The sequence below is a fragment of the Pseudophryne corroboree genome, chromosome 3 (genome assembly GCF_028390025.1).
Source record: "Pseudophryne corroboree isolate aPseCor3 chromosome 3, aPseCor3.hap2, whole genome shotgun sequence".
NCBI classification, from domain to species: Eukaryota; Metazoa; Chordata; class Amphibia; order Anura; family Myobatrachidae; genus Pseudophryne; species Pseudophryne corroboree.
This window is the reverse complement of record NC_086446.1, coordinates 124,566,068-124,592,981: the sequence shown is the minus strand read 5'-3', so window position 1 is coordinate 124,592,981 and position 26,914 is coordinate 124,566,068. Positions and strand designations below refer to the sequence as shown.

The 26,914-nt window shown below is 47.9% G+C and overlaps 2 protein-coding genes across 4 annotated transcripts in view; one reads left to right on the top strand and one right to left on the bottom strand.

Moving 5' to 3' along the window:
* RNF20 (ring finger protein 20) overlaps window positions 1-26,372 on the bottom strand; it is a 108,484-nt gene extending 82,112 nt beyond the window's left edge. Inside the window, exons 1-4 of one of the 3 annotated variants that reach the window (XM_063958448.1) lie at window positions 26,274-26,372; window positions 11,594-11,787; window positions 11,347-11,514; window positions 6,170-6,314 (exon numbers count right to left, since the gene is read on the bottom strand). In XM_063958448.1, coding sequence (XP_063814518.1) covers window positions 6,170-6,314; window positions 11,347-11,514; window positions 11,594-11,722 — 442 coding nt within the window. In that variant the 5' untranslated portion in view covers window positions 11,723-11,787; window positions 26,274-26,372. Of the gene's footprint in view, window positions 1-6,169; window positions 6,315-11,346; window positions 11,515-11,593; window positions 11,788-25,991; window positions 26,112-26,203; window positions 26,227-26,273 lie in introns of those variants that run through there. The other 2 variants (XM_063958450.1, XM_063958449.1) reach the window with 2 other exon arrangements.
* PGAP4 (post-GPI attachment to proteins GalNAc transferase 4) overlaps window positions 26,366-26,914 on the top strand; it is a 32,572-nt gene continuing 32,023 nt past the window's right edge. The window contains exon 1 of the mRNA XM_063958451.1: window positions 26,366-26,656. The gene's annotated coding sequence lies outside the window, so the exon portion shown is untranslated. The remainder of the gene's footprint in view (window positions 26,657-26,914) is intronic.

Below are 26,914 nucleotides of genomic sequence, written 5' to 3'. Positions count from 1 at the left end.
CAACGAGCAATCGTCTGCTTAGAAGCAGGAGCACCCAGCTTGTTGGGTGCATACAGTATAAACAGCGAGTCAGATTTTCTGACTCCAGCCATCCTTGAAATATATATTTTCAATGCCCTGACAACGTCCAGCAACTTGGAATCCTCCAAATCGCTAGTAGCCGCAGGCACCACAATAGGCTGGTTCAGGTGAAACGCTGAAACCACCTTAGGCAGAAACTGAGGACGCGTCCGCAGTTCTGCCCTGTCCGAATGGAAAATCAGATACGGGCTTTTATACGATAAAGCCGCCAATTCTGACACTCTCCTGGCTGAAGCCAGGGCCAGTAGCATGGTTACTTTCCATGTAAGATATTTCAAATCCACCGATTTCAGTGGCTCAAACCAATGGGATTTGAGAAAATCCAAAACTACATTAAGATCCCACGGAGCCACTGGGGGCACAACCGGGGGCTGTATATGTAGTACTCCTTTTACAAAAGTCTGGACTTCAGGAACTGAAGCCAATTCTTTCTGGAAGAAAATCGACAGGGCCGAAATTTGAACCTTAATGAACCCTAATTTGAGGCCCATAGACAATCCTGTTTGCAGGAAATGTAGGAATCGACCCAGTTGAAATTCCTCCGTCGGGGCCTTCCTGGCCTCACACCACGCAACATATTTTCTCCAAATGCGGTGATAATGTTGTGCAGTCACCTCCTTCCTGGCTTTTACCAGGGTAGGGATGACCTCTTCCGGAATGCCTTTTTCCCTTAGAATTCGGCGTTCAACCGCCATGCCGTCAAACGCAGCCGCGGTAAGTCTTGGAATAGACACGGTCCCTGCTGAAGCAGGTCCCGTCTTAGAGGTAGAGGCCACGGATCTTCCGTGAGCATCTCCTGAAGTTCCGGGTACCAAGTTCTTCTTGGCCAATCCGGAGCCACGAGTATCGTTCTTACTCCTCTTTGCCGTATAATTCTCAGTACTCTTGGTATGAGAGGCAGAGGAGGAAACACATACACTGACTGGAACACCCACGGTGTTACCAGAGCGTCCACAGCTATTGCCTGAGGGTCTCTTGACCTGGCGCAATACCTGTCCAGTTTTTTGTTGAGGCGGGACGCCATCATATCCACCTTTGGTTTTTCCCAACGGTTCACAATCATGTGGAAGACTTCTGGATGAAGTCCCCACTCTCCCGGGTGTAGATCGTGTCTGCTGAGGAAGTCCGCTTCCCAGTTGTCCACTCCCGGAATGAACACTGCTGACAGTGCTATCACATGATCTTCCGCCCAGCGAAGAATCCTTGCAGCTTCTGCCATTGCCCTTCTGCTTCTTGTGCCGCCCTGTCTGTTTACGTGGGCGACTGCCGTGATGTTGTCCGACTGGATCAACACCGGCTGACCCTGAAGCAGGGGTTTTGCCAGGCTTAGAGCATTGTAAATCGCTCTTAGCTCCAGTATATTTATGTGAAGAGACATCTCCAGGCTTGACCACACTCCCTGGAAGTTTCTTCCCTGTGTGACCGCTCCCCAGCCTCTCAGACTGGCATCCGTGGTCACCAGGACCCAGTCCTGTATGCCGAATCTGCGGCCCTCTAACAGATGAGCACTCTGCAACCACCACAGAAGAGACACCCTTGTCCGTGGAGACAAAGTTATCCGCTGATGCATCTGCAGATGCGATCCGGACCATTTGTCCAGCAGATCCCACTGAAAAGTTTGTGCGTGGAATCTGCAGAATGGAATCGCTTCGTAAGAAGCCACCATTTTTCCCAGGACTCTTGTGCATTGATGCACAGACACTTTTCCTGGTTTTAGGAGGTTCCTGACAAGTTCGGATAACTCCCTGGCTTTCTCCTCCGGAAGAAACACCTTTTTCTGAACCGTGTCCAGAATCATTCCCAGGAACAGCAGACGTGTCGTCGGGGTCAATTGAGATTTTGGAAAATTCAGAATCCACCCGTGCTGTTGCAGCACTACTTGGGTTAGTGCTACTACGTCCTCCAGCTGTTCTCTGGACCTTGCCCTTATCAGGAGATCGTCCAAGTAAGGGATAATTAATACGCCTTTTCTTCGCAGAAGAAACATCATTTCGGCCATTACCTTGGTAAAGACCCGAGGTGCCGTGGACAATCCAAACGGCAGCGTCTGAAACTGATAATGACAGTTTTGCACCACGAACCTGAGGTACCCTTGATGTGAAGGGCAAATTGGGACATGCAGGTAAGCATCCTTGATGTCCAGGGACACCATAAAGTCCCCTTCTTCCAGATTCGCTATCACTGCTCTGAGTGACTCCATCTTGAACTTGAATTTTTGTATGTACAGGTTCAAAGATTTCAGATTTAGAATAGGTCTTACAGAGCCGTCCGGCTTCGGTACCACAAATAGTGTGGAATAATACCCCTTTCCCTGTTGTAGGAGGGGTACCTTGACTATCACCTGCTGAGAATACAGCTTGTGAATGGCTTCCAATACCGTCGCCCTGTCTGAGGGAGACGTTGGCAGAGCAGACTTTAGGAACCGGCGAGGGGGAGACTTCTCGAATTCCAACCTGTAACCCTGAGATACTACCTGCAGGATCCAGGGGTCCACCTGTGAGTGAGCCCACTGTGCGCTGAAATTCTTGAGTCGACCCCCCACCGCCCCTGAGTCCGCTTGTAAAGCCCCAACGTCATGCTGAGGGCTTTGCAGAAGCCGGGGAGGGCTTCTGCTCCTGGGAGGGAGCTGCTTGGTGCACTCTCTTACCCTTTCCTTTGCCTCGGGGCAGATATGACTGTCCTTTTGCCCGCTTGTTCTTATAGGAACGAAAGGACTGCGGCTGAAAAGACGGTGTCTTTTTCTGTTGGGAGGGGACCTGAGGTAAAAAGGTGGATTTCCCGGCTGTTGCCGTGGCCACCAAATCCGATAGACCGACCCCAAATAATTCCTCCCCTTTATACGGCAATACTTCCATATGCCGTTTGGTTTTAATTGCTCTATAGTCAATAAAATACTGTCCCTATCCAGGGTATCAATATTTTCAGTCAGGGAATCCGACCAAACCACCCCAGCACTGCACATCTATGCTGAGGCGATGGCTGGTCGCAGTATAACACCAGTATGAGTGTATATACTTTTCAGGGTAGTTTCCAGCCTCCTATCAGCTGGATCCTTGAGGGCGGCCGTTTCAGGAGACGGTAACGCCACTTGTTTTGATAAGCGTGTGAGTGCCTTATCCACCCTAGGGGGTGTTTCCCAGCGCGCCCTAACCTCTGGCGGGAAAGGATATAATGCCAATAACTTCTTTGAAATTAGCAGTTTTCTATCGGGGTTAACCCACGCTTCATCACACACTTCATTCAATTCCTCTGATTCAGGAAAAACTACAGGTAGTTTTTTCAGACCCCCACATAATACCCCTTTTTGTGGTACTTGCAGTATCAGAGATATGCAAAGCCTCCTTCATTGCCGTGATCATATAACGTGTGGCCCTACTGGAAAATACGTTTGTTTCTTCACCGTCGACACTAGATTCGGTGTCCGAGTCTGGGTCTGTGTCGACCGACTGGGGTAAAGGGCGTTTTACAGCCCCTGACGGTGTCTGAGACGCCTGGACAGGTACTAACTGGTTTGCCGGCCGTCTCATGTCGTCAACTGATTTTTGTAACGTGCTGACATTATCACGTAATTCCATAAACAAAGCCATCCATTCCGGTGTCGACTCCCTAGGGGGTGACATCACCATTACCGGCAATTGCTCCGCCTCCACACCAACATCGTCCTCATACATGTCGACACACACGTACCGACACACAGCAGACACACAGGGAATGCTCTTATCGAAGACAGGACCCCACTAGCCCTTTGGGGAGACAGAGGGAGAGTTTGCCAGCACACACCCAAGCGCTATAAATATATAGGAACAACCCTACAGAAGTGTTGTTTCCTTTATAGCAGCTTAATATATCAATATCGCCAAAAAAGTGCCCCCCCTCTCTGTTTTTTTACCCTGTTTCTGTAGTGCAGTGCAGGGGAGAGTCCTGGGAGCCTTCCTCGCAGCGGAGCTGTGCAGGAAAATGGCGCTGTGTGCTGAGGAGATAGGCCCCGCCCCCTATTTCGGCGGGCTCTTCTCCCGGTGTTTGTGAGACCTGGCAGGGGTTAAATACATCCATATAGCCCCAGGGGCTATATGTGATGTATTTTTAGCCAGAACAAGGTATTATCATTGCTGCCCAGGGCGCCCCCCCCCAGCGCCCTGCACCCTCAGTGACCGCTGGTGTGAAGTGTGCTGACAACAATGGCGCACAGCTGCAGTGCTGTGCGCTACCTCATGAAGACTGAAAAGTCTTCTGCCGCCGGTTTCTGGACCTCTTCACTTTTCGGCATCTGCAAGGGGGTCGGCGGCGCGGCTCCGGGACCGGACTCCATGGCTGGGCCTGTGTTCGATCCCTCTGGAGCTAATGGTGTCCAGTAGCCTAAGAAGCCAATCCATCCTGCACGCAGGTGAGTTCACTTCTTCTCCCCTAAGTCCCTCGTTGCAGTGAGCCTGTTGCCAGCAGGACTCACTGAAAATAAAAAACCTAATAACTTTTTCTAAGCAGCTCTTTAGGAGAGCCACCTAGATTGCACCCTGCTCGGACGGGCACAAAAACCTAACTGAGGCTTGGAGGAGGGTCATAGGGGGAGGAGCCAGTGCACACCACCTAGTCCTAAAGCTTTTATTTTTGTGCCCTGTCTCCTGCGGAGCCGCTAATCCCCATGGTCCTGACGGAGTCCCAGCATCCACTAGGACGTCAGAGAAAAGGGGGGTTAGGGTTAGGAACTAATGGGGAAGGATTAGGGTTAGGCTGCAGGAAGGGAGGGTTGCCTACTCCAGGAAGTAGCGAGCTGAAATGCGTATAAAGAGACCCGTTTGACGCACCTAAACCAAACTGTAATGAACGCGATCAGCGTGATAACAGTGTACATTTGAATATTGCCCCTCTATCTCCTGTCACTTTAGATGGGAGATAGTGGGTGCAATCTGATTTGAATCTGGCCCATAGTGTGTCTGCACTTTACTTATTTCAACTGCAGTGAATTAGATGGAGATAGCAGCTGTATTATCTAGATGGGGATGTCACTGCTAGATAGGGATGTTCTGCTGGAGTAATACTGCCTACAATGAACCAGATATACACAACCAGTGTCTATCTAGCAGTGACAATTTAGGACAAATCTTGGCATGTTAGGAGATTTGGACCCCCTCCTTTCTCCACCCACTTACTGCACCAAACCCTACATCACAGGTTCTCAAACATGGTCCTCAAGGCACCAATGGTCCAGGTTTTAGGTATATCCATGACTCAGCACAGATGGTTAAACCAAATTGACTGAGGTGCTAATTGAGTCACCTGTGGCCAAGCATGGATAAACTTAAAACCTGGCCGTTGAGGAGCGTGTTTGAGAACCTCTGTCTTACATCCTTATAAAGACCCTTCAGCCACATTATACAATGCTACCAGGCACTAGAACCCCACAAAACACCTGGTACTGGAACTCCTCACCCTGCAAACTGGCAATAGGGAAGGAAAGCAGATCCCAGCACTTCTGATGCCACAGCCATGCAGAGTTCTGAATCTACATGCGAGGGGTTAAAGGTTATGCAGCAATGTCAGCATCTCTCTGTGTTGCAAAATAAAAAAGGGAGATGCTGATACTGCTTAACCTCGGGAGGCAGTCAATTGACCGCCGGTCGGGATCCTGGCTGTCAGGATACCGATGCCGGAATCCCGACATTATGTGAAATACCGGCGGATTCTGGTATCCCACTCAGGTGGTGATCCACTCAACCACCCGATGGGGAATAGAACCCTGTGGTGACCAAAGGTCGCCACCGGGCCCGAAGCGTGGCGAGCGCACACGCTTCACTTACTGACAGGATCCCGCCTGTCGGCATCCCGGCGTCGGCCTCCTGACCTGCGGGATCTCATACTGATCCCTTAACCTCAGCACCTACAAATAATCAGTGAGCCTGTCCCAGTCAGAAGACAGACACTGCTATAATTCCAGGTCTCATTTAAGATGACAGAACCTCAATTAAGTCAGCAGAGTAACACCAGTTGGGGTCAGGCTTAAAACAGGTTCCTATATTTCTATGCTGGTTCTCCAACACTACAACCCAGCTGTAAATGGCTTTAGCAAGGCTTTGAACAATAAAATCATCACCTCTTTCAATGTCCTTGCGTTCTGGATTACTGTCAGAGTCTGGCTCAGGTTCTGGGATTACCAGCGCTTTGCGTTCACTCAGAAACTCTCCCAAATCCTGGTCCAAATCATAGCGACCCAGAAGTATCCGAATGTTTTCATCAAACTGAGGAGGTGGAGAGAGGCAGCATAGATACAATTAAAGAAAATAACAATAATAACTATGCTTACCATTCTATCCATTTACACCCGGAAACTCATGAATTACACAGGTTCTGTGGCTGGCTGACTTCAAGCCTGCTGACAGAACCTGTGTAAGTACACAACTGTCCCGGTTTAAAGGGATAGTATGGTCAGCCTAATAATAACCCAATATCCTTTAAAGGAAATTACAAAAATATCTTAAAAGCCAATAAAATAAGAAGCATTATGAGAATTCCAGAGACATGAAATTTACATACCAGGTTAGTTTGGACTTTTATTGATGACTGATGATTCTATATTGTGAAATTGTATATAAGAGTGTGTCTTATTCTGTATGTAATATTCTTCTTACATTCAGGATATAACTGGTGAAGGTTTTATGAAATAATTATCAATAAGGTTGAAAACCGATTCCTAACCTATAATCTTATATGGAAATGTTTTGTATGCCGTAGCGGCCATAACAACACATCACTGCTAAAATAATAGGCGAATAACTATGCCCTAAAGTAACTACTGATGATACTTTGCTCTAAGCTGAATGACTTAGGCATTGATTATCCATACATTGGATTTAAGTAAAAAATTAATTCATACAAAAAATTCACCACGGAGACAAATATTGTCCTTTAATAAATATTTATAATAAGGAGGTGGTGACATACATTTAATTATTTACAAAGTCACACAAATCACAATTACCTACCCCTATTATCTTAATTCTAAGAGAAAGAATCCGCACAGGTCACATAGATAATAATTTTGAGCCAATCAGTTATCTCCCATAATTCCTAGACAAAAATCTATGAACTTCTTAGCAATTTTATTTTTTATTAGTTGGGGGTGCTCCCTGGAATATATTAATCATATAAAGAACAAAGAAGAGAAAAAGTATTCCACAATGGGGCACTTGTTTGTAACTAGTTGGGCTAGTAGTCCTAAATCAAGGTACAGTATGACTCCCCGTAAAACAACCTTAATTATTATTTGTATAAAATACCAATACTAATAGCTTGTGAAGTATCTAAAGAAAATGTGTAACAACTGATACAAATATCCTATTATGTAGTTAAATCCTGTTACAAAGTGTCAGTATAGTTCTCTACAGCATATTGTCCCCACAAGTGATTTGTACAGAAAGCTTAAATCATGACACAGCACATAATCTGTACTATGTCTGTATCTTTAAAGCAAGGTGACTTATGGTTAGTGTTCTTGTATATATTATGACTTGCCATGAACTGCCCTATTATCTTAAGTAAGAATATGAAAAGTTACGTTTTAAGATTAACAATCATATCAATGTAATCATCACATATACAAATATAAAAAAAGAGTGCTGAAAAAAAAATCTCTTTTTTTGGCAACTGCCAATAAGTAGATATTAACATGTTAAGGTTTTGATTGTTTGGAGCACCTCTAGCACCATAAACTATAAACCTATTATAGAGGATTCATTTTTAGTGGCTGCTTCATTACGAATTGAAAGTAGTATTCCCGCTAGGCGTCTTTCACAGGGCGCTGCGCCCTGCCCCTTTTTTACACAGCTGAATCCCGCCCTGCCCGCTTTTGTGCGCCCTGCCACCCCGCCATTTGCTGCCCGCCAGACCCCGCCGGACCCAGCCATGCGCCGTGTGACCGGGAAGCACAGTCTCCCTGCATGAGAGTCCACCGCGGCCCGGCCCGCCCGTCAATAGCCGTCAGCCGCCGCTGTCTCAGCCTTGCGCTGACACAGTGACTGACAGCAGCTCCCCTCCTCTGCGAACAGACTATAGGTCTGCTCATGATCTGGTGTGACAGGAGGGCTGGGTTTGCCTCTCCCGCTGAGCCAAACCCAGCCCTCCTGTGTATGAATGTTTAAAAGGACTCGGAAACGCCAGGGAGGATCAACAGGTCGCCATCTTTAATGCAGCTCCGCAAGTGTGGTGGTGATCAGCACTCCCCCCTCTGTGTCCTGGGCTAAATTTACCTTGTAAGTACTGAAGCTGTAAACTTCAATCTCAGTGCTCTCTACCTGGTGCAATGTGTCTCAGTGCTCTCTACCTGGTGCAATGTGTCTCAGTGCTCTCTACCTGGTGCAGTGCGTCTCAGTGCTCTCCACCTGGTGCAGTGCGTCTCAGTGCTCTCCACCTGGTGCAGTGCGTCTCAGTGCTCTCCACCTGGTGCAGTGTGTCTCAGTGCTCTCCACCTGGTGCAATGTGTCTCAGTGCTCGCTACCTGGTGCAATGTGTCTCAGTGCTCTCTACCTGGTGCAGTGTGCCTCAGTGCTCTCTACCTGGTGCAGTGTGCCTCAGTGCTCGCTACCTGGTGCAGTGCGTCTCAGTGCTCGCTACCTGGTGCAATGTGTCTCAGTGCTCTCTACCTGGGGCAATGTGTCTCAGTGCTCTCTACCTGGGGCAATGTGTCTCAGTGCTCTCTACCTGGGGCAATGTGTCTCAGTGCTCTCTACCTGGGGCAATGTGTCTCAGTGCTCGCTACCTGGTGCAGTGTGTCTCAGTGCTCTCTACCTGGTGCAGTGTGCCTCAGTGCTCTCTACCTGGTGCAGTGTGCCTCAGTGCTCTCTACCTGGTGCAGTGTGCCTCAGTGCTCTCTACCTGGTGCAGTGTGTCTCAGTGCTCTCTACCTGGTGCAGTGTGCCTCAGTGCTCTCTACCTGGTGCAATGTGTCTCAGTGCTCTCTACCTGGTGCAATGTGTCTCAGTGCTCTCTACCTGGTGCAATGTGTCTCAGTGCTCGCTACCTGGTGCAGTGTGCCTCAGTGCTCTCTACCTGGTGCAGTGTGCCTCAGTGCTCTCTACCTGGGGCAATGTGTCTCAGTGCTCTCTACCTGGTGCAATGTGTCTCAGTGCTCTCTACCTGGTGCAATGTGTCTCAGTGCTCTCTACCTGGTGCAGTGTGCCTCAGTGCTCTCTACCTGGTGCAGTGTGCCTCAGTGCTCTCTACCTGGTGCAGTGTGTCTCAGTGCTCTCTACCTGGTGCAGTGTGTCTCAGTGCTCTGCCTGGTGCAGTGTGTCTCAGTGCTCTCTACCTGGTGCAGTGTGCCTCAGTGCTCTCTACCTGGTGCAGTGTGCCTCAGTGCTCTCTACCTGGTGCAGTGTGTCTCAGTGCTCTCTACCTGGTGCAGTGTGCCTCAGTGCTCTCTACCTGGTGCAGTGTGCCTCAGTGCTCTCTACCTGGTGCAGTGTGTCTCAGTGCTCTGCCTGGTGCAATGTGTATAACGTGCTCTATCTGGCGCAATATGTATAACGTGCTCTACCTGTCGCAGTGCGTATAGGAGGTTCTACCTTGTGCAATGTGTATAAGCTGCACTACTGTGTGGTGCAATGTGAATTGCCACTATTATGTGGCCACGCCCCTTCCCCACGAAACAACGCCCCTAAATTTTTGCTGCGCACTGTCCATGCTTTGACCTTAAGGAATGGGAGCACCAAGCATTATAGTATGTACCTAATTTTGCCCTTCTAACTTAAAAATGTGCTCTCCCGAATTAAAAATGTGCCCTCCCCATGATCAGCACCCTGTCCTACAAAAAATCCTAGAGTGAACACTATGAAAAGTATCAATAATTATATTTGAAGTCTGGTGCAGGATACTAAAATACCACTGCACATAGTTTGGACTTTCCAAAAACATGCAAAAAAAATTTTTTAAATAATGTGTAATAAAAGAATAAAATGATGGATAAACATAGGCTAAATATAGTACTAAGGGTAATTATAATGGAAACTACTGTGGAGGAAAGGGATCTAGGAGTCACTATTTCAGGTGACTTAAAGGCAGGTAAGCAATGTAACAAAGCAATGAGGAAGGCTAGTCAGATACTTGGCTGCATAGGGAGAGGAATCAGCAGCAGAAAGAAAGAAGTAATAATGCCACTGTATAGGTCATTGGTACGGCCTCATCTAGAATATGGTGTCCAGATCTGGAGACCATGCGAGGAATGTAATGGGGTGTGAGAATCAAAAAGTGAGAGATTTTGTCAGAGTTCTCCTGTTTTTTGTTTTTTTTTTAAAGTGGAAATCATTTACATGGCAACGTGTAAATGACTGCCACTTTAAAAAAAAAAAAAAAAAACTCTCGCAAAATCTCTCACTTTCTGATTCTCACACCCCATTACATTTGTACCCCCTGCTCCCCCACGGGCCATGTCTTCAGGAGGATATAAACAAACATCAGAGGACGTACAAAGAAGGGCAACTAAAATGGTGCATGGCCTACATTACAAAACATACCCAGAAAGATAAAAAATTCTCAATATGTATCATTTGGAGCAGAGAAGGGAAAGGGGGGACATGATAGAGACTTTCACGTATACCAAGGGTATTAACAAGGTGCAGGTGGGAGGAGACATTCTTCAAAGGAAGAGAAGTATTAGAACACGCGGACATGCACTGAGACTAGAGGGAGGCAGGTTCAGGGGAAATGTATTACTTCACAGAAAGGGAAGTGGATGAGTGTAATAGCCTCCCATCAAAGTTGATAGAGGCAAAGTCAGTAGAGCAAACATACTTGAAATAGGCATATGAATATCCTTACAAAGAACTAAAGATCAAATAGGGTTGAGGTTACCCAAAGATTAAAAAAAAGGGGCAGACTACATGGGCCAAATTGGCTCTTATTTGCTGTCAAATTCAATGTTTCTACGTTAAAATACATCCAACATTTTGGTGTGCTAAATTAAGATCCATACAGGGGTAACCATAGATGTTCCAGACAGTCATAACACTGCAATACTGACAACAGCAACATGATAACTATCAAGGAAAAAAAAAGTGTTCGCAGGACAGGCTGGTATGGATGATAAAGCAGAATATCCTAAAATGAAATATACTTTTTAATTAAAAAAATAGAAAAAAGAAAATAAGGTATGCCTAATTTTGGTAAACTCGTTAGTATAATTATATTTTAACAATATACATAACGACGACAACCCAAATTGGCTATAGCTATAAGATACAAATAAGGTAGAAAATGAGATATCCGCACAACACAGACCTGACTCCAGGAACGATTGATAATGAGAAGAGACGCATCATCTGTGGCTTGCCGTCTCTCCAGGGTCTCAATGCGGTCTCGCAGCTCATCCTCTATGGCCTGTCTCTGGTCCAGAATACCAGCTAATTTCTTGTTCTTTACCTGGAGAGTGCGCAGGTCCTGCTCTTCCTGAAACAGAAGAAACGCACTAGTAACCTAACACGAAACGCATAAACATGCGCTAACAAACAATGCGTAGATGAATTACCGTTGAAGAAACGCCTCCTAGTTTTATAGTCTCCACTGTGGTCCCAGAATCCTCTACAGTTGCCTTTTTTTCAGGGGGGCCAGAGGAGCCTGGGTCCCCTGCTGACCTCTTACTGCCCAGACCTGACATTCTGGAATATCCAGATGAATGGGTGCACTACTTCCGAGCTTTCTTTCCCCAGTTCGGGGTCGTTTCTGCAGGGCAATGAAAGAGAATGGTTATTTCTGAATATAGTTACAAATCATCCCTTCCTTTGTTCCTAAGCACTGCAGGTGGGGGGGGAGATATAGAAATGCTTTTACATTAATGGGCTACCTGCAAATGTAGACCTTGGATATGTGATGCCGACGTCCTGGATCCCGGCGGTCAGCATGCTGATGTTGAGATCCCGGTTGCCAGAATGCCAGCGTGGGGCGAGCGCAACGAAGTCCTTTGTGAGCCCGCGGTGCTTGCCACACTGCAACCTCGCTGTGCTCGCCACTGGTTGTGTTCTCATTCTATGGGTGTCACAGACACCCACAAGTGGGAATTGCCCCTGTTAGCCAGGATTCTGGCGTCGGTATCCTGACCGCCGGACTCCTGACTGCCGGCAATATAACCGCATCCCAAAAGCAGCCAGTATTTACCCTGCATGCAAAAATTATAAATGTATTTGCAGCCCTTGCATGGAAACATGGTTTGTCCAGGGTCAATAATAAGAATTTACTTACCGATAATTCTATTTCTCATAGTCCGTAGTGGATGCTGGGGACTCCGAAAGGACCATGGGGAATAGCGGCTCCGCAGGAGACTGTGCACAAAAGTAAAAAGCTTTAGGACTACCTGGTGTGCACTGGCTCCTCCCCCTATGACCCTCCTCCAAGCCTCAGTTAGGATACTGTGCCCGGACGAGCGTACACAATAAGGAAGGATTTTGAATCCCGGGTAAGACTCATACCAGCCACACCGATCACACCGTACAACTTGTGATCTGAACCCAGTTAACAGCATGATAACAGAAGGAGCCTCTGAAAAGATGGCTCACAACAACAATAACCCGATTTTTGTAACAATAACTATGTACAAGTAATGCAGACAATCCGCACTTGGGATGGGCGCCCAGCATCCACTACGGACTATGAGAAATAGAATTATCGGTAAGTAAATTCTTATTTTCTCTAACGTCCTAGTGGATGCTGGGGCCTCCGAAAGGACCATGGGGATTATACCAAAGCTCCCAAACGGGCGGGAGAGTGCGGATGACTCTGCAGCACCGAATGAGAGAACTCCAGGTCCTCCTCAGCCAGGGTATCAAATTTGTAGAATTTAGCAAACGTGTTTGCCCCTGACCAAGTAGCTGCTCGGCAAAGTTGTAAAGCCGAGACCCCTCGGGCAGCCGCCCAAGATGAGCCCACTTTCCGTGTGGAATGGGCTTTTACAGATTTTGGCTGTGGCAGGCCTGCCACAGAATGTGCAAGCTGAATTGTACTACAAATCCAACGAGCAATCGTCTGCTTAGAAGCAGGAGCACCCAGCTTGTTGGGTGCATACAGGATAAACAGCGAATCAGATTTTCTGACTCCAGCCGTCCTGGAAACATATATTTTCAGGGCCCTGACTACGTCCAGCAACTTGGAATCCTCCAAGTCCCTAGTAGCCGCAGGCACCACAATAGGCTGGTTTAATTGAAAAGCTGAAACCACCTTAGGGAGAAATTGAGGACGAGTCCTCAATTCTGCCCTGTCCGTATGAAAAATTAGGTAAGGGCTTTTATAGGATAAAGCCGCCAATTCTGAGACACGCCTGGCTGAAGCCAGGGCTAACAGCATTACCACTTTCCATGTGAGATATTTTAAGTCCACAGTGGTGAGTGGTTCAAACCAATGTGATTTTAGGAATCCCAAAACTACATTGAGATCCCAAGGTGCCACTGGAGGCACAAAAGGAGGCTGTATATGCAGTACTCCCTTGACAAACGTCTGAACTTCAGGAACAGAAGCCAGTTCTTTTTGGAAGAATATTGACAGGGCCGAAATTTGTACCTTAATGGACCCCAATTTGAGGCCCATAGACAGTCCTGTTTGCAGGAAATGCAGGAAACGACCCAGTTGAAATTCCTCTGTAGGGGCCTTCCTGGCCTCGCACCACGCAACATATTTACGCCAAATACGGTGATAATGTTGTACGGTTACATCCTTCCTGGCTTTGATCAGGGTAGGGATGACTTCATCCGGAATGCCTTTTTCCTTCAGGATCCGGCGTTCAACCGCCATGCCGTCAAACGCAGCCGCGGTAAGTCTTGGAACAGACATGGTCCCTGCTGGAGCAGGTCCTTTCTTAGAGGTAGAGGCTACGGGTCTTCCGTGAGCATCTCTTGAATTTCCGGGTACCAAGTCCTTCTTGGCCAATCCGGAGCCACGAGTATAGTCTTTACTCCTCTCCTTCTTATGATTCTCAGTACTTTTGGTATGAGAGGAAGAGGAGGGAACACATACACTGACTGGTACACCCACGGTGTTACCAGAGCGTCCACAGCTATTGCCTGAGGGTCCCTTGACCTGGCGCAATATCTGTCCAGTTTTTTGTTGAGGCGGGACGCCATCATGTCCACCTTTGGTTTTTCCCAACGGTTCACAATCATGTGGAAGACTTCTGGGTGAAGTCCCCACTCCCCCGGGTGAAGATCGTGTCTGCTGAGGAAGTCTGCTTCCCAGTTGTCCACTCCCGGAATGAACACTGCTGACAGTGCTATCACATGATTCTCAGCCCAGCGAAGAATCCTTGCCACTTCCATCATTGCCCTCCTGCTTCTTGTGCCGCCCTGTCTGTTTACGTGGGCGACTGCCGTGATGTTGTCCGACTGGATCAACACCGGCTGACCCTGAAGCAGAGGTCTTGCCTGACTTAGGGCATTGTAAATGGCCCTTAGTTCCAGGATATTTATGTGAAGTGATGTTTCCATGCTTGACCACAAGCCCTGGAAATTTCTTCCCTGTGTGACTGCTCCCCAGCCTCTCAGGCTGGCATCCGTGGTCACCAGGACCCAATCCTGAATGCCGAATCTGCGGCCCTCTAGGAGATGAGCACTCTGTAACCACCACAGGAGAGACACCCTTGTCCTTGGAGACAGGGTTATCCGCTGATGCATTTGAAGATGCGATCCGGACCATTTGTCCAGCAGATCCCACTGAAAAGTTCTTGCGTGGAATCTGCCGAATGGAATCGCTTCGTAAGAAGCCACCATCTTTCCCAGGACCCTTGTGCATTGATGTACTGACACTTGGCCTGGTCTTAGGAGGTTCCTGACTAGGTCGGATAACTCCTTGGCCTTCTCCTCCGGGAGAAACACCTTTTTCTGTACTGTGTCCAGAATCATCCCTAGGAACAGCAGACGTGTCGTCGGAATCAGCTGCGATTTTGGAATATTTAGAATCCATCCGTGCTGTCGTAGTACTACTTGAGATAGTGCTACTTCGACCTCTAACTGTTCTCTGGACCTTGCCCTTATCAGGAGATCGTCCAAGTAAGGGATAATTAAGACGCCTTTTCTTCGAAGAAGAATCATCATTTCGGCCATTACCTTGGTAAAGACCCGGGGTGCCGTGGACAATCCAAACGGCAGCGTCTGAAACTGATAGTGACAGTTCTGTACCACAAACCTGAGGTACCCTTGGTGAGAAGGGCAAATTGGGACATGGAGGTAAGCATCCTTGATGTCCAGAGACACCATATAGTCCCCTTCTTCCAGGTTCGCTATCACTGCTCTGAGTGACTCCATCTTGAACTTGAACCTTTTTATGTAAGTGTTCAAGGATTTCAGATTTAAAATGGGTCTCACCGAGCCGTCCGGCTTCGGTACCACAAACAGCGTGGAATAATACCCCTTTCCCTGTTGTAGGAGGGGTACCTTGATTATCACCTGCTGGGAATACAGCTTGTGAATGGCTTCCAATACCGCCTCCCTGTCGGGGGGAGACGTTGGTAAAGCAGACTTCAGGAAATGGCGAGGGGGAGACGTCTCGAATTCCAATTTGTACCCCTGAGATACTACCTGCAGGATCCAGGGGTCCACTTGCGAGTGAGCCCACTGCGCGCTGAAATTCTTGAGACGGGCCCCCACCGTGCCTGAGTCCGCTTGTAAGGCCCCAGCGTCATGCTGAGGACTTGGCAGAAGCGGGGGAGGGCTTCTGTTCCTGGGAAGAGGCTGTCTGCTGCAGTCTTTTTCCCCTTCCTCTGCCCCGGGGCAGATATGAGTGGCCTTTTGCCCGCTTGCCCTTATGGGGACGAAAGGACTGAGCCTGAAAAGACGGTATCTTTTTCTGCTGCGAGGTGACTTGGGGTAAAAAGGTGGATTTTCCAGCCGTTGCCGTGGCCACCAGGTCCGATAGACCGACCCCAAATAACTCCTCCCCTTTATACGGCAATACTTCCATATGCCGTTTGGAAGCCGCATCCCCTGACCACTGTCACGTCCATAATCCTCTTCTGGCAGAAATGGACATCGCACTTACTCTTGATGCCAGAGTGCAAATATCCCTCTGTGCATCTCGCATATATAGAAATGCATCCTTTAAATGCTCTATAGTCAATAATATATTGTCCCTGTCCAGGGTATCAATATTTTCAGTCAGGGAATCCGACCAAGCCACCCCAGCACTGCACATCCAGGCTGAGGCGATTGCTGGTCGCAGTATAATACCAGTATGTGTGTATATACTTTTAAGGATATTTTCCAGCTTCCTATCAGCTGGTTCCTTGAGGGCGGCCGTATCAGGGGACGGTAACGCCACTTGTTTTGATAAGCGTGCCTTATCTACGCTAGGGGGTGTTTCCCAACGCGCCCTAACCTCTGGCGGGAAAGGGTATAATGCCAATAACTTTTTAGAAATTAGCAGTTTTTTATCGGGGGAAACCCACGCTTCATCACACACCTCATTTAATTCATCTGATTCGGGAAAAACTACGGGTAGTTTTTTCACACCCCACATAATACCCTTTTTTGTGGTACTTGTAGTATCAGAAATGTTCAAAACCTCCTTCATTGCCGTGATCATGTAACGTGTGGCCCTACTGGAAAATACGTTTGTTTCCTCACCGTCGACACTGGAGTCAGTGTCCGTGTCTGTGTCTGTATCGACCTGAGGTAACGGGCGCTTTAGAGCCCCTGACGGTGTTTGAGACGCCTGTACAGGTATTAACTGATTTGCCGGCTGTCTCATGTCGTCAACAGTCTTTTGTAAAGTGCTGACACTATCACGTAATTCTTTCCATAAGACCATCCAGTCAGGTGTCGACTCCCTAGGGGGTGACATCACTAACACAGGCAATTGCTCCGCCTCCACACCATTTTCCTCCTCATACATGTCGACACAACGTACCGACACACAGCACACACACAGGGAATGCTCTGATAGAGGACAGGACCCCACTAGCCCTTTGGGGAGACAGAGGGAGAGTTTGCCAGCACACACCAGAGCGCTATATATATACAGGGATAACCTTATATAAGTGTTTTTCCCTAATATAGCTGCTGTATATATTTATATGCCAATTTAGTGCCCCCCCTCTCTTGTTTTACCCTGTTTCTGTAGTGCAGGACTGCAGGGGAGAGTCAGGGAGCCTTTCTCCAACGGAGCTGTGACGAAAAAATGGCGCCAGTGTGCTGAGATAGGCTCCGCCCCTTTTTCGGCGGCCTTTCTCCCGCTTTTTTATGTAAAAATAGGCAGGGGTTAAATACATCTATATAGCCCAGGAGCTATATGTGATGTATTTTTTGCCAAAAAAGGTGTTTTTATTGCGTCTCAGGGCGCCCCCCCCCAGCGCCCTGCACCCTCAGTGACCGGAGTGTGAAGTGTGCTGAGAGCAATGGCGCACAGCTGCGGTGCTGTGCGCTACCTTAGTGAAGACAGGACGTCTTCTGCCGCCGATTTTCCGGACCTCTTCAGTCTTCTGGCTCTGTAAGGGGGACGGCGGCGCGGCTCCGGGACCCATCCATGGCTGGGCCTGTGATCGTCCCTCTGGAGCTAATGTCCAGTAGCCTAAGAAGCCCAATCCACTCTGCACGCAGGTGAGTTCGCTTCTTCTCCCCTTAGTCCCTCGATGCAGTGAGCCTGTTGCCAGCAGGTCTCACTGAAAATAAAAAAACCTATTTAAACTTTTACTCTAAGCAGCTCAGGAGAGCCACCTAGATTGCACCCTTCTCGTTCGGGCACAAAATCTTAACTGAGGCTTGGAGGAGGGTCATAGGGGGAGGAGCCAGTGCACACCAGGTAGTCCTAAAGCTTTTTACTTTTGTGCCCAGTCTCCTGCGGAGCCGCTATTCCCCATGGTCCTTTCGGAGTCCCCAGCATCCACTAGGACGTTAGAGAAATTACTTATTACGTTTTTTTTTTTTCTTTGTTCCCAACCTAAGCTGGGTACACACTTGTTTGATCCCCGGCTGATTGGGTAAAACGCTTGCGATCAGCTGGTCTGTGTATCCAGCTATGACCCCTGTGACTAGCAGCAGGGGGGGAGTAGCGGCTCCACTATGGGATTGGGAGGTCGCACGTTCAGCCGATAACGCTCCTGCATCAGTGCTGTATACACACCTATACAATCAACGGCCGTTCACCCCATATCAGCCCAACGATTGTATAGGTGTGTGGCCAGCTTTAGAATCCATCCATAAATGTCATCAGTCTTATATTGCCAGCAGGAGGAATCATCCAGTGAATGAAAGGTTAAGGGGATGTTACATGTAGAAGACACAGAATAAATACAACTTTGAGACATGTACCATCATTATTACTATGTATACTTATACAACAAGTTAGATATTTACAACCAAAAAACAAGAGGACGTGCTAATACCAGTGAGCATTCAACCCCAGCAAGGGTGTAGTGTAGAAGATCTACAGTATTTAGGTCAACATGCATTAGGTCGACCATACGGCGTCGACCTATCGACTGTCTATCTTCCGTATACCACCAGCAAATAAGCAAACAAGTTCCTGTGAATGAATAATACGACTTGCATTAATAAAACATACAAGCCGATTCAGAGGTGGATGCTGATTGCACAGCTGCTGCCTCTTTGTGTGGAAATATGCTGATCCCGCAGGAGGTGTTCTAAGTAAAAAGACACCCACTGACGGCTTCTCTGATCCGCCACTGCATCCAAAGACTCAGCATCGGATCAACTGCATGAACATTGGACAGCTGAATAACTCTGAGGTTACATCTTTCATAAAAAAGTGCAATTTAACTTTAAAATGTTATCCATATAGATATTGTAGAAACAACTGTGTTTAAAGATGCTGTCCCAAATTGTGGTTACCACTCATATGCTGTATGCACATATATATCATGGAACAATAAGCTATGTTTCTTAAAATGGTATGAAAACTTTTGCACGTAGAAACAACTGTGTTTAAAATTGCTGTCCCAAATTGTGGTTACCACTCATATGCTGTATGCACACAGCTTATTGTTCCATAATATATATGTTTCTTAAAATGGTATGAAAACTTTTGCACACTCGTATGCTTTTCAGTTTTAAGGTGCAGTCTCTTGTATATACAAGCAGTAGCACTAAGTATGGTGTCCCACGTTATGTGCAAACGATCCTGGGAGCACTTGTCCCGTAATGTGATTGCTGCTTATGTGCAGTGTATGGCAGCTTACCACTGCAGCCCAACTGGCTGTTTTGCGGGATCTTGCACTGCACTCTGCGGTGTGTGGTGCTGTCTCTCACCCGTCTATGTCCGCTCAACAGAGCACGGAAAGCTGGAGCCGCTTGTATGCGGATGGCTGTGCAGATCTGACTCTCCCCGTCAGCTGGTTGGCCGCGTCCTCATTGCAGAAGACCCAGCCGGCGGTTTCTGATTTAAGGAGTCACGTTTGGCCGACCTTGGTTCCCAGCTTATGGACCAAATCACCATCAGTTGTAGGAATTTGTAGAATGATCAGCAAATTTTCCCACCTTAAATTGCACTTTTTTATGAAAGATGTATACTTAAGATTGGATACTATCTAGAGCAGGCATGTCCAAACTGCGGCCTTCCAGCTGTTGAGAAACTACACATCCCAGCATGCCCTGACACAGCTTTAGCATTCTCTGACAGCAAAACTGTGTCAGGGCATGCTGGGATATGTAGTTTCACAACAGCTGGAGGGCCGCAGCTTGGACATGCCTGATCTAGAGTATTCATAAGTATTCCTACTACATGTGGTAATATATATCAGGTGTGTTCCATTGTTATAGCAATTAGGAAAAGTATTTGATGACTTGTACACATGAATTCTATATAGTAAAAGCAGAATGTTACACAAACTTTTTATATATATTTTTTTTATTGAATAAATAAATCAGTTGGTTATATATTATACAGGAGTTTTCATTCATATATGCACCATTCAGTATTTTAGCGCAAAACAGTCATTTTTTGGTTCTTTGGTTTGCTTTAATTTCTGAGGTGGAGATCTGTGGCTCTTCATCATCACTAAATAAAATAGCTGTGTGCACACAGACACAGCTGGGCTGGTTTTTTGCAGCTCATAGTATAAAAACTAATTGAATTGATACAATTTAAAAACATACAGCGCCTGAATTGTGATTTTTGTAACTCTGAGGTTACTCGGGATGTCCGGCAAAATAACTGCAGGGGCCAGTGAAGCTGCGTCCTCTACAGTCACGCCTAGGGAACAGTGCCATCACGCCCCCACTTTCTGGAGCGCTCGCCATCCCTGCCCTTAATTGCCAGCAGCATGTCACTCACGCTGCAGCTTTTGGGGCACTGCAACCAGATCTGCACATACGCAGTGCGGCTCCTGTGCATGTGTAGATCGCAACACATCCAAGATTAACATAACTATTGAATTGACGAAAATCTCTGAATCAAGCCCGTTGTCAGCAGGTCTAATCTATGATTGTATGCATTAAACCTGAATATATTCATTCACTGGCTAATTCACCCTATATACATATCATATCACTCTTGTTGTGTGCCAGTCTTTGTTGCACATCATCAGTAAATTCAATGAGTCCGCAATTAATTAGATACATTGGTGCCCATTTGTAAGAACACAAGTAGAGGTAAGTAAACAAAAACACCACCCAGTACATCATTCCTTTAGTTGCTACTTTATTTACTTTTGGATACCTTTCATAATCCCATAAATTTAGCAGTGGAACTATTTGCTGCCATTTTCTTTATTATTAGCATAACGGGCAGAAAGTATAAATGCCGCAATGTCAGCATCGCTTCATATGCACACTCACACTGTGCACACAGTCACTCCGCTTTGAGCAGAACCTCCTCCTGCTGCATTCATGGAACTGCAGGAGAGATTGGGGTTGAAGGTTGACTGGAGGGCAGCTTAGCACTCCTAAAGTACCTGCCAAACCGCAGGCGACTTAAGGGCCGTATTCATGGGCCGATGTGTGGAGAGATGTGTGCTGAGCGAACCGCTCAGCACACATCTCTCCACCCGCTCAGCACAGCGCGATGTGTGCTAAGCGTGCAGGGGGGAGACGGGGGAGGTCAATCTAGCACCAGCGATAGCGATGCGCGGGGCTGTGCATTGCATCGCTATCGCTGTGGGGGGTACACATGGAGCGATCATGCTTAAAACCTAAGCAATCTAGTCAGATTGCTTAGATTATCGCTCCGTGAGTACCCCCCTTTAGGGCCTAATTCCGATTTAATCGCAGCAGCAAATTTGTTAGCTAATGGGCAAAACCATGTGCACTGCAGGGGGGGCAGATGTAACATGTGCAGAGAGAGTTAGATTTGGGTCGGGTGTGTTCAAACTGAAATCTAAATTGCAGTGTAAAAATAAAGCAGCCAGTATATACCCTGCACAGAAACAAAATAACCCACCCAAATCTAACTGTCTCTGCACATGTTACATCTGTCTCCCCCCCCCCCCCCCCCTGCAGTGCACATGGTTTTGCCCATTAGTTAACAAGTTGGCTGCTGCGATCAGAATTGAATTAGGCCTTTAATACCATTTTGAAAGTGAAAATGAAAGGTTTTCCTGTAGAGGCCCATGGGACAGCCTGCTTTTCCATCTGAATATGGTTGCTGCTATGTCCTGTGGTGCATATTCTGTTACTGGCGATTACAGTTGGCAATCTGTCACAATAACATGCCACCCTGGTACTGTTTTCGGAACAGCACTACAAAACAACTACAGTAAGCAGTTTTTCAATGTGTAACAGCCCGGCGTGTTATACCATTGTGCAAACGAGCTGTATTCGCAGGGGACAGAGATAGGTTAGCCTGTGCCACTAAAACAAACTCTGAAGTAAAGCCAGATCTGCCTTGATTCATAATACCTGTCTTAACAGGACACTGAATATTAGCTACGGCTTTTGTTTGCATCTCAACAGGAACAGGGATCAGACTCTTATATTTTGTTGAGATACATCTTCTAATGCGCTATGACATAGAGAGGGGCCACTATACTATAGCCATAACAAGTACTGTACCCTAAAGGCAGGACATGCAGAGACTCCTAATTCATCAGCAGCTTGAGAGTCAGAGATTGTCCAAGCCTCTGCCAATAGCTGCTGGCATGCAGAGAAATGTAGTTCAATGCAAACTAGAAAAAGACTTGGCCAATCTAACAACTATAAACATATGACCATTCCTCAGTCATCACACTGGGCTCTTACCTGCCACTATGCATTAGACTGGTCCCTTACCCATCAATGCACATCACACTGGGCTCTTACCTGCCACTATGCATTAGACTGGTCCCTTACCCATCAATGCACATCACACTGGCCCCTTACCCATTACTGTACATCAGGCAGGTACCCTTACCTGTCACTACATCAGAATGGCCCCTTCCCCATCAGTGCTAATCAGACTGTCCCTTACCCATCACTGAATCTCAGACTGGTCCCTTCACATTACCTCTACATTAGATTGTACCCTTACCCGTCACTGTACATCGAACTGGCTACTTCCCCATCACTGTTCTTTAGACTGATCCCTTACCCATCACTGTACATCAGACTGGTCCATTCACAGTCACTGTAACCTTACCTGTCACTGTACATCAGACTGTCTCTTCCCCGTCTCTGCACATCAGATGGTCCCCTTCCCCTTCATTGCACATCAGACTGGTCCCTTAACAGTCACAGTACCCTTACCCCTCCTCACTGTACATCAGACTGTCTCTTACCTGTCACTGCTCATTAGACTGTCCCCTTCCCAGTCACTGCTCATTAGACTGTCCCCTTCCCAGTCACTGTACATCAGACTGGCCCCTTCCCAGTCACTGTACATCAGACTGGCCCCTTCCCAGTCACTGTACATCAGACTGGCCCCTTCCCTGCTCATCAGACTGGCCCCTTCCCAGTCAGTGCTCATCAGACTGGCCCCTAACTCCTCACTATACATCAGACTGTCCCCTTCCCCGTCACTACACATCAGACTATCTCCTTCCCTGCACATCAGACTGGCCCCTTACCCATCACTGTACATAAGACTGGTCCCTTCACAGTCACTGTACATCAGACTGTACCCTTACCGCTCACTGTACAACAGACTGTCTCTTCCTCGTCACTGTACATCAGACTGTACCCTTACCCCTCACTGTACAACAGACTGTCTCTTCCCCGTCACTGTACATCAGACTGTACCCTTACCCCTCACTGTACAACAGACTGTCTCTTCCTCGTCACTGTACATCAGACTGTACCCTTACCCCTCACTGTACAACAGACTGTCTCTTCCCCGTCACTGTACATCAGACTGTACCCTTACCCCTCACTGTACAACAGACTGTCTCTTCCCCGTCACTGTACATCAGACTGTACCCTTACCCCTCACTGTACAACAGACTGTCTCTTCCCCGTCACTGTACATCAGACTGTACCCTTACCCCTCACTGTACAACAGACTGTCTCTTCCCCGTCAGTGTCCATCAGACTGGCCCCTTACCCATCACTGTACATCAGACTGGCCCCTTACCCCTCACTGTACATCAGACTGGCCCCTTACCCATCAATGTACATCAGACTGGTCCCTTACCCATCAATGTACATCAGACTGGCCCCTTCCCCATCACTGTATTTAAGACTGGCCCCTTCCCCATCACTGTATTTTAGACTGGCCCCTTACCCATCACAACACATCAGACTGGCCCCTTCACAGTCACTGTACCCTTACCCCTCAGTGTACATCAGACTGTCTCATTCCCATCACTGTACATCAGACTGGCCCCTTCCCATCACTGCACATCAGACTGGCCCCTTCCCCGTCACTGCACATCAGACTGGCCCCTTCCCCCGTCACTGCACATCAGACAGGCCCCTTCCCCCGTCACTGCACATCAGAAAGGCTCCTTCCCCCGTCACTGCACATCAGACTGGCCCCTTTCCCGCCACTGCACATCAGACTGGCCCATTCCCCATCACAGCACATCAGACTGGCCCCTTACCTGTCACTGCTAATCAGACTTGCCACTACCCCGTCACTGTATTTTAGACTGGCCCCTTACCCATCACTGTACATCAGACTGCCCCTTCACAGTCACTGTAACCTTACCCCTCAGTGTACATCAGACTGTCTCTTCCCCGTCACTGTACATCAGACTGGACCCTTCCCTGTCCTGCCCATCAGACTGGCCCCTTCCCCGTGACTGCACATCAGACTGGCCCCTTCCCCATGACTGCACATCAGACTGGCCCCTTCCCCGTCACTGCACATCAGACTGGCCCTTTCCCCGTCACTGCACATCAGACTGGCCCCTTCCCCCGTCACTGTACATTAGACTGGCCCCTTACCCATCACGGTACATCAGACTGGCCACTTTCCCAACACTGCACATCAGACTGACCCCTTACTCATCACTGTATCTTAGACTGGTCCCTTCACAGTCACTGTACCCTTACCCCTTCAGGGTACATCAGACTGTCTCTTCCCCGTCCCTGAACATCAGACTGGCCCCTTACCCATCACTGTACATCAGACTGGACCCTTCAGCCACTGTAACCTTACCCCTCACTGCACATCACACTATCCCCTTCCCAGGCACTGCACTTCAGACTGTCCCCTTACCCGTCACTGTACATCAGACTGGCCCCTTACCCATCACTGTACATCAGATTGGTCCCTTCACAGTCACTGTACCCTTACCCCTCACTGCACATCTGACTATCCCCTTCCCAGGCACTGCACTTCAGACTGGCCCCTTATCTGTCACTGTACATCAGACTGGCCCCCTACCCATCACTGTACATCAGATTGGTCCGTTCACAGTCACTGTAACCTTACCCCTTCAGGGTACATCAGACTGTCTCTTCCCCGTCCCTGAACATCAGACTGGCCCCTTACCCATCACTGTACATCAGACTGGACCCTTCAGCCACTGTAACCTTACCCCTCACTGCACATCACACTATCCCCTTCCCAGGCACTGCACTTCAGACTGTCCCCTTACCCGTCACTGTACATCAGACTGGCCCCTTACCCATCACTGTACATCAGATTGGTCCCTTCACAGTCACTGTACCCTTACCCCTCACTGCACATCTGACTATCCCCTTCCCAGGCACTGCACTTCAGACTGGCCCCTTATCTGTCACTGTACATCAGACTGGCCCCCTACCCATCACTGTACATCAGATTGGTCCGTTCACAGTCACTGTAACCTTACCCCTCACTGCACATCTGACTATATCCTTCCCAGGCACTGCACTTCAGACTGGCCCCTTATATGTCACTGTACATCAGACTGGCCCCTTACCCATCACTGTACATCAGACTGGACCCTTCAGTCACTGTAACCTTAAGCCTCACTGCACATCAGACTATCCCCTTCCCAGGCACTGCACTTCAGACTATCCCCTTACCAGTCACTGTACATCAGACTGGCCCCTTACCCATCACTGTACATCAGATTGGTCCATTCACAGTCACTGTACCCTTACCCCTCACTGCACATCTGACTATCCCCTTCCAGGCACTGCACTTCAGACTGGCCCCTTATCTGTCACTGTACATCAGACTGGCCCCTTACCCATCACTGTACATCAGACTGGACCCTTCAGTCACTGTAACCTTAGCCCTCACTGAGCATCAGACTATCCCTTTCCCAGGCACTGCACTTCAGACTATCCCCTTACCCGTCACTGTACATCAGACTGGCCCCTTACCCATCACTGTACATCAGATTGGTCCCTTCACAGTCACTGTACCCTTACCCCTCACTGCACATCAGACTATCCCCTTCCCAGGCACTGCACTTCAGACTGGCCCCTTATCTGTCACTGTATGTCAGACTGGACCCTTCACAGTCACCTTACCCCTCACTGCAGATCAGACTATCCCCTTCCCAGGCACTGCACATCGGACTGGCCCCTTCCTTATTATGCATCAGACTGGCTGCTTCCCTGTCACCGTATGTCAGACTGGTCCCTTACCTGTCTGTCACTGTACATCAGCTTGGTCCCTTCATAGTCACTGTGCATCAGACTAGCACCTCCCCTGTCATTATGCATCAGACTGTGCCCCTTACCTGCATACACATACAGTATACTTGCCAGTCTGCCTGTGCCCAATGTCTGTATGAGCACAAGTGGCAGGTAATGTAGCTGTGCGTAACCAGCCCCCCCCTCACATACACGGTGCATACCAATAACACATTGTCTGGCCTCTCTCTATTCCTATACTTCATTGATAAGCTTTCATTCTACAATATTTACCTGTAGACTCTGTAAAACGTACCTCCGCCGCCCCGGAAGCGGAAGTGACGCCAAAGTAAACGGGCGGATGGATGTCCAATAGGGCGGGTGTAAGGCGGCCATCTTGGTAAAGGTTTCAACTCTGGGTGACGCTATCTGACGCTACTGAATGTCCCCGGCTCTCTAATGTTGGTTTAGGACTTGTCTGTGTCAGAAGGCGACCGTGGACATATTGGAAGTGGCACTCTGCGCATCCCTGAGAGACCAGCGTAGTGCGGCGGCCATATTGGTGGTGGCGGAAGAGGCGCTAGTAGTTATTGGCAAGTAATCTGTTGCATAGCACAGCAAGTGTAGCTGCTCAGGAGTGTGCGATACCCCTTGTTCTATCCGTAAATTCAATGGAGGTAAGATACTGTATGAGAATATCATTACTTATCTATCTATATATCTATCTATATATATATATATATATATATATATATATATATATATATATAAATAATGTGTGTGTATGCCTGCACCACTTATTCAGCGTGGAACTTTTCATTTATTTTTAACATTTTGTTTTTCTCTGTTGAACAGATACCTCTTAGGGAAGAGATTTATGAAACCAAAAGATAAGTGGAAGTGTTGCCAAATAGCAACCACTCAGATTCTACCAA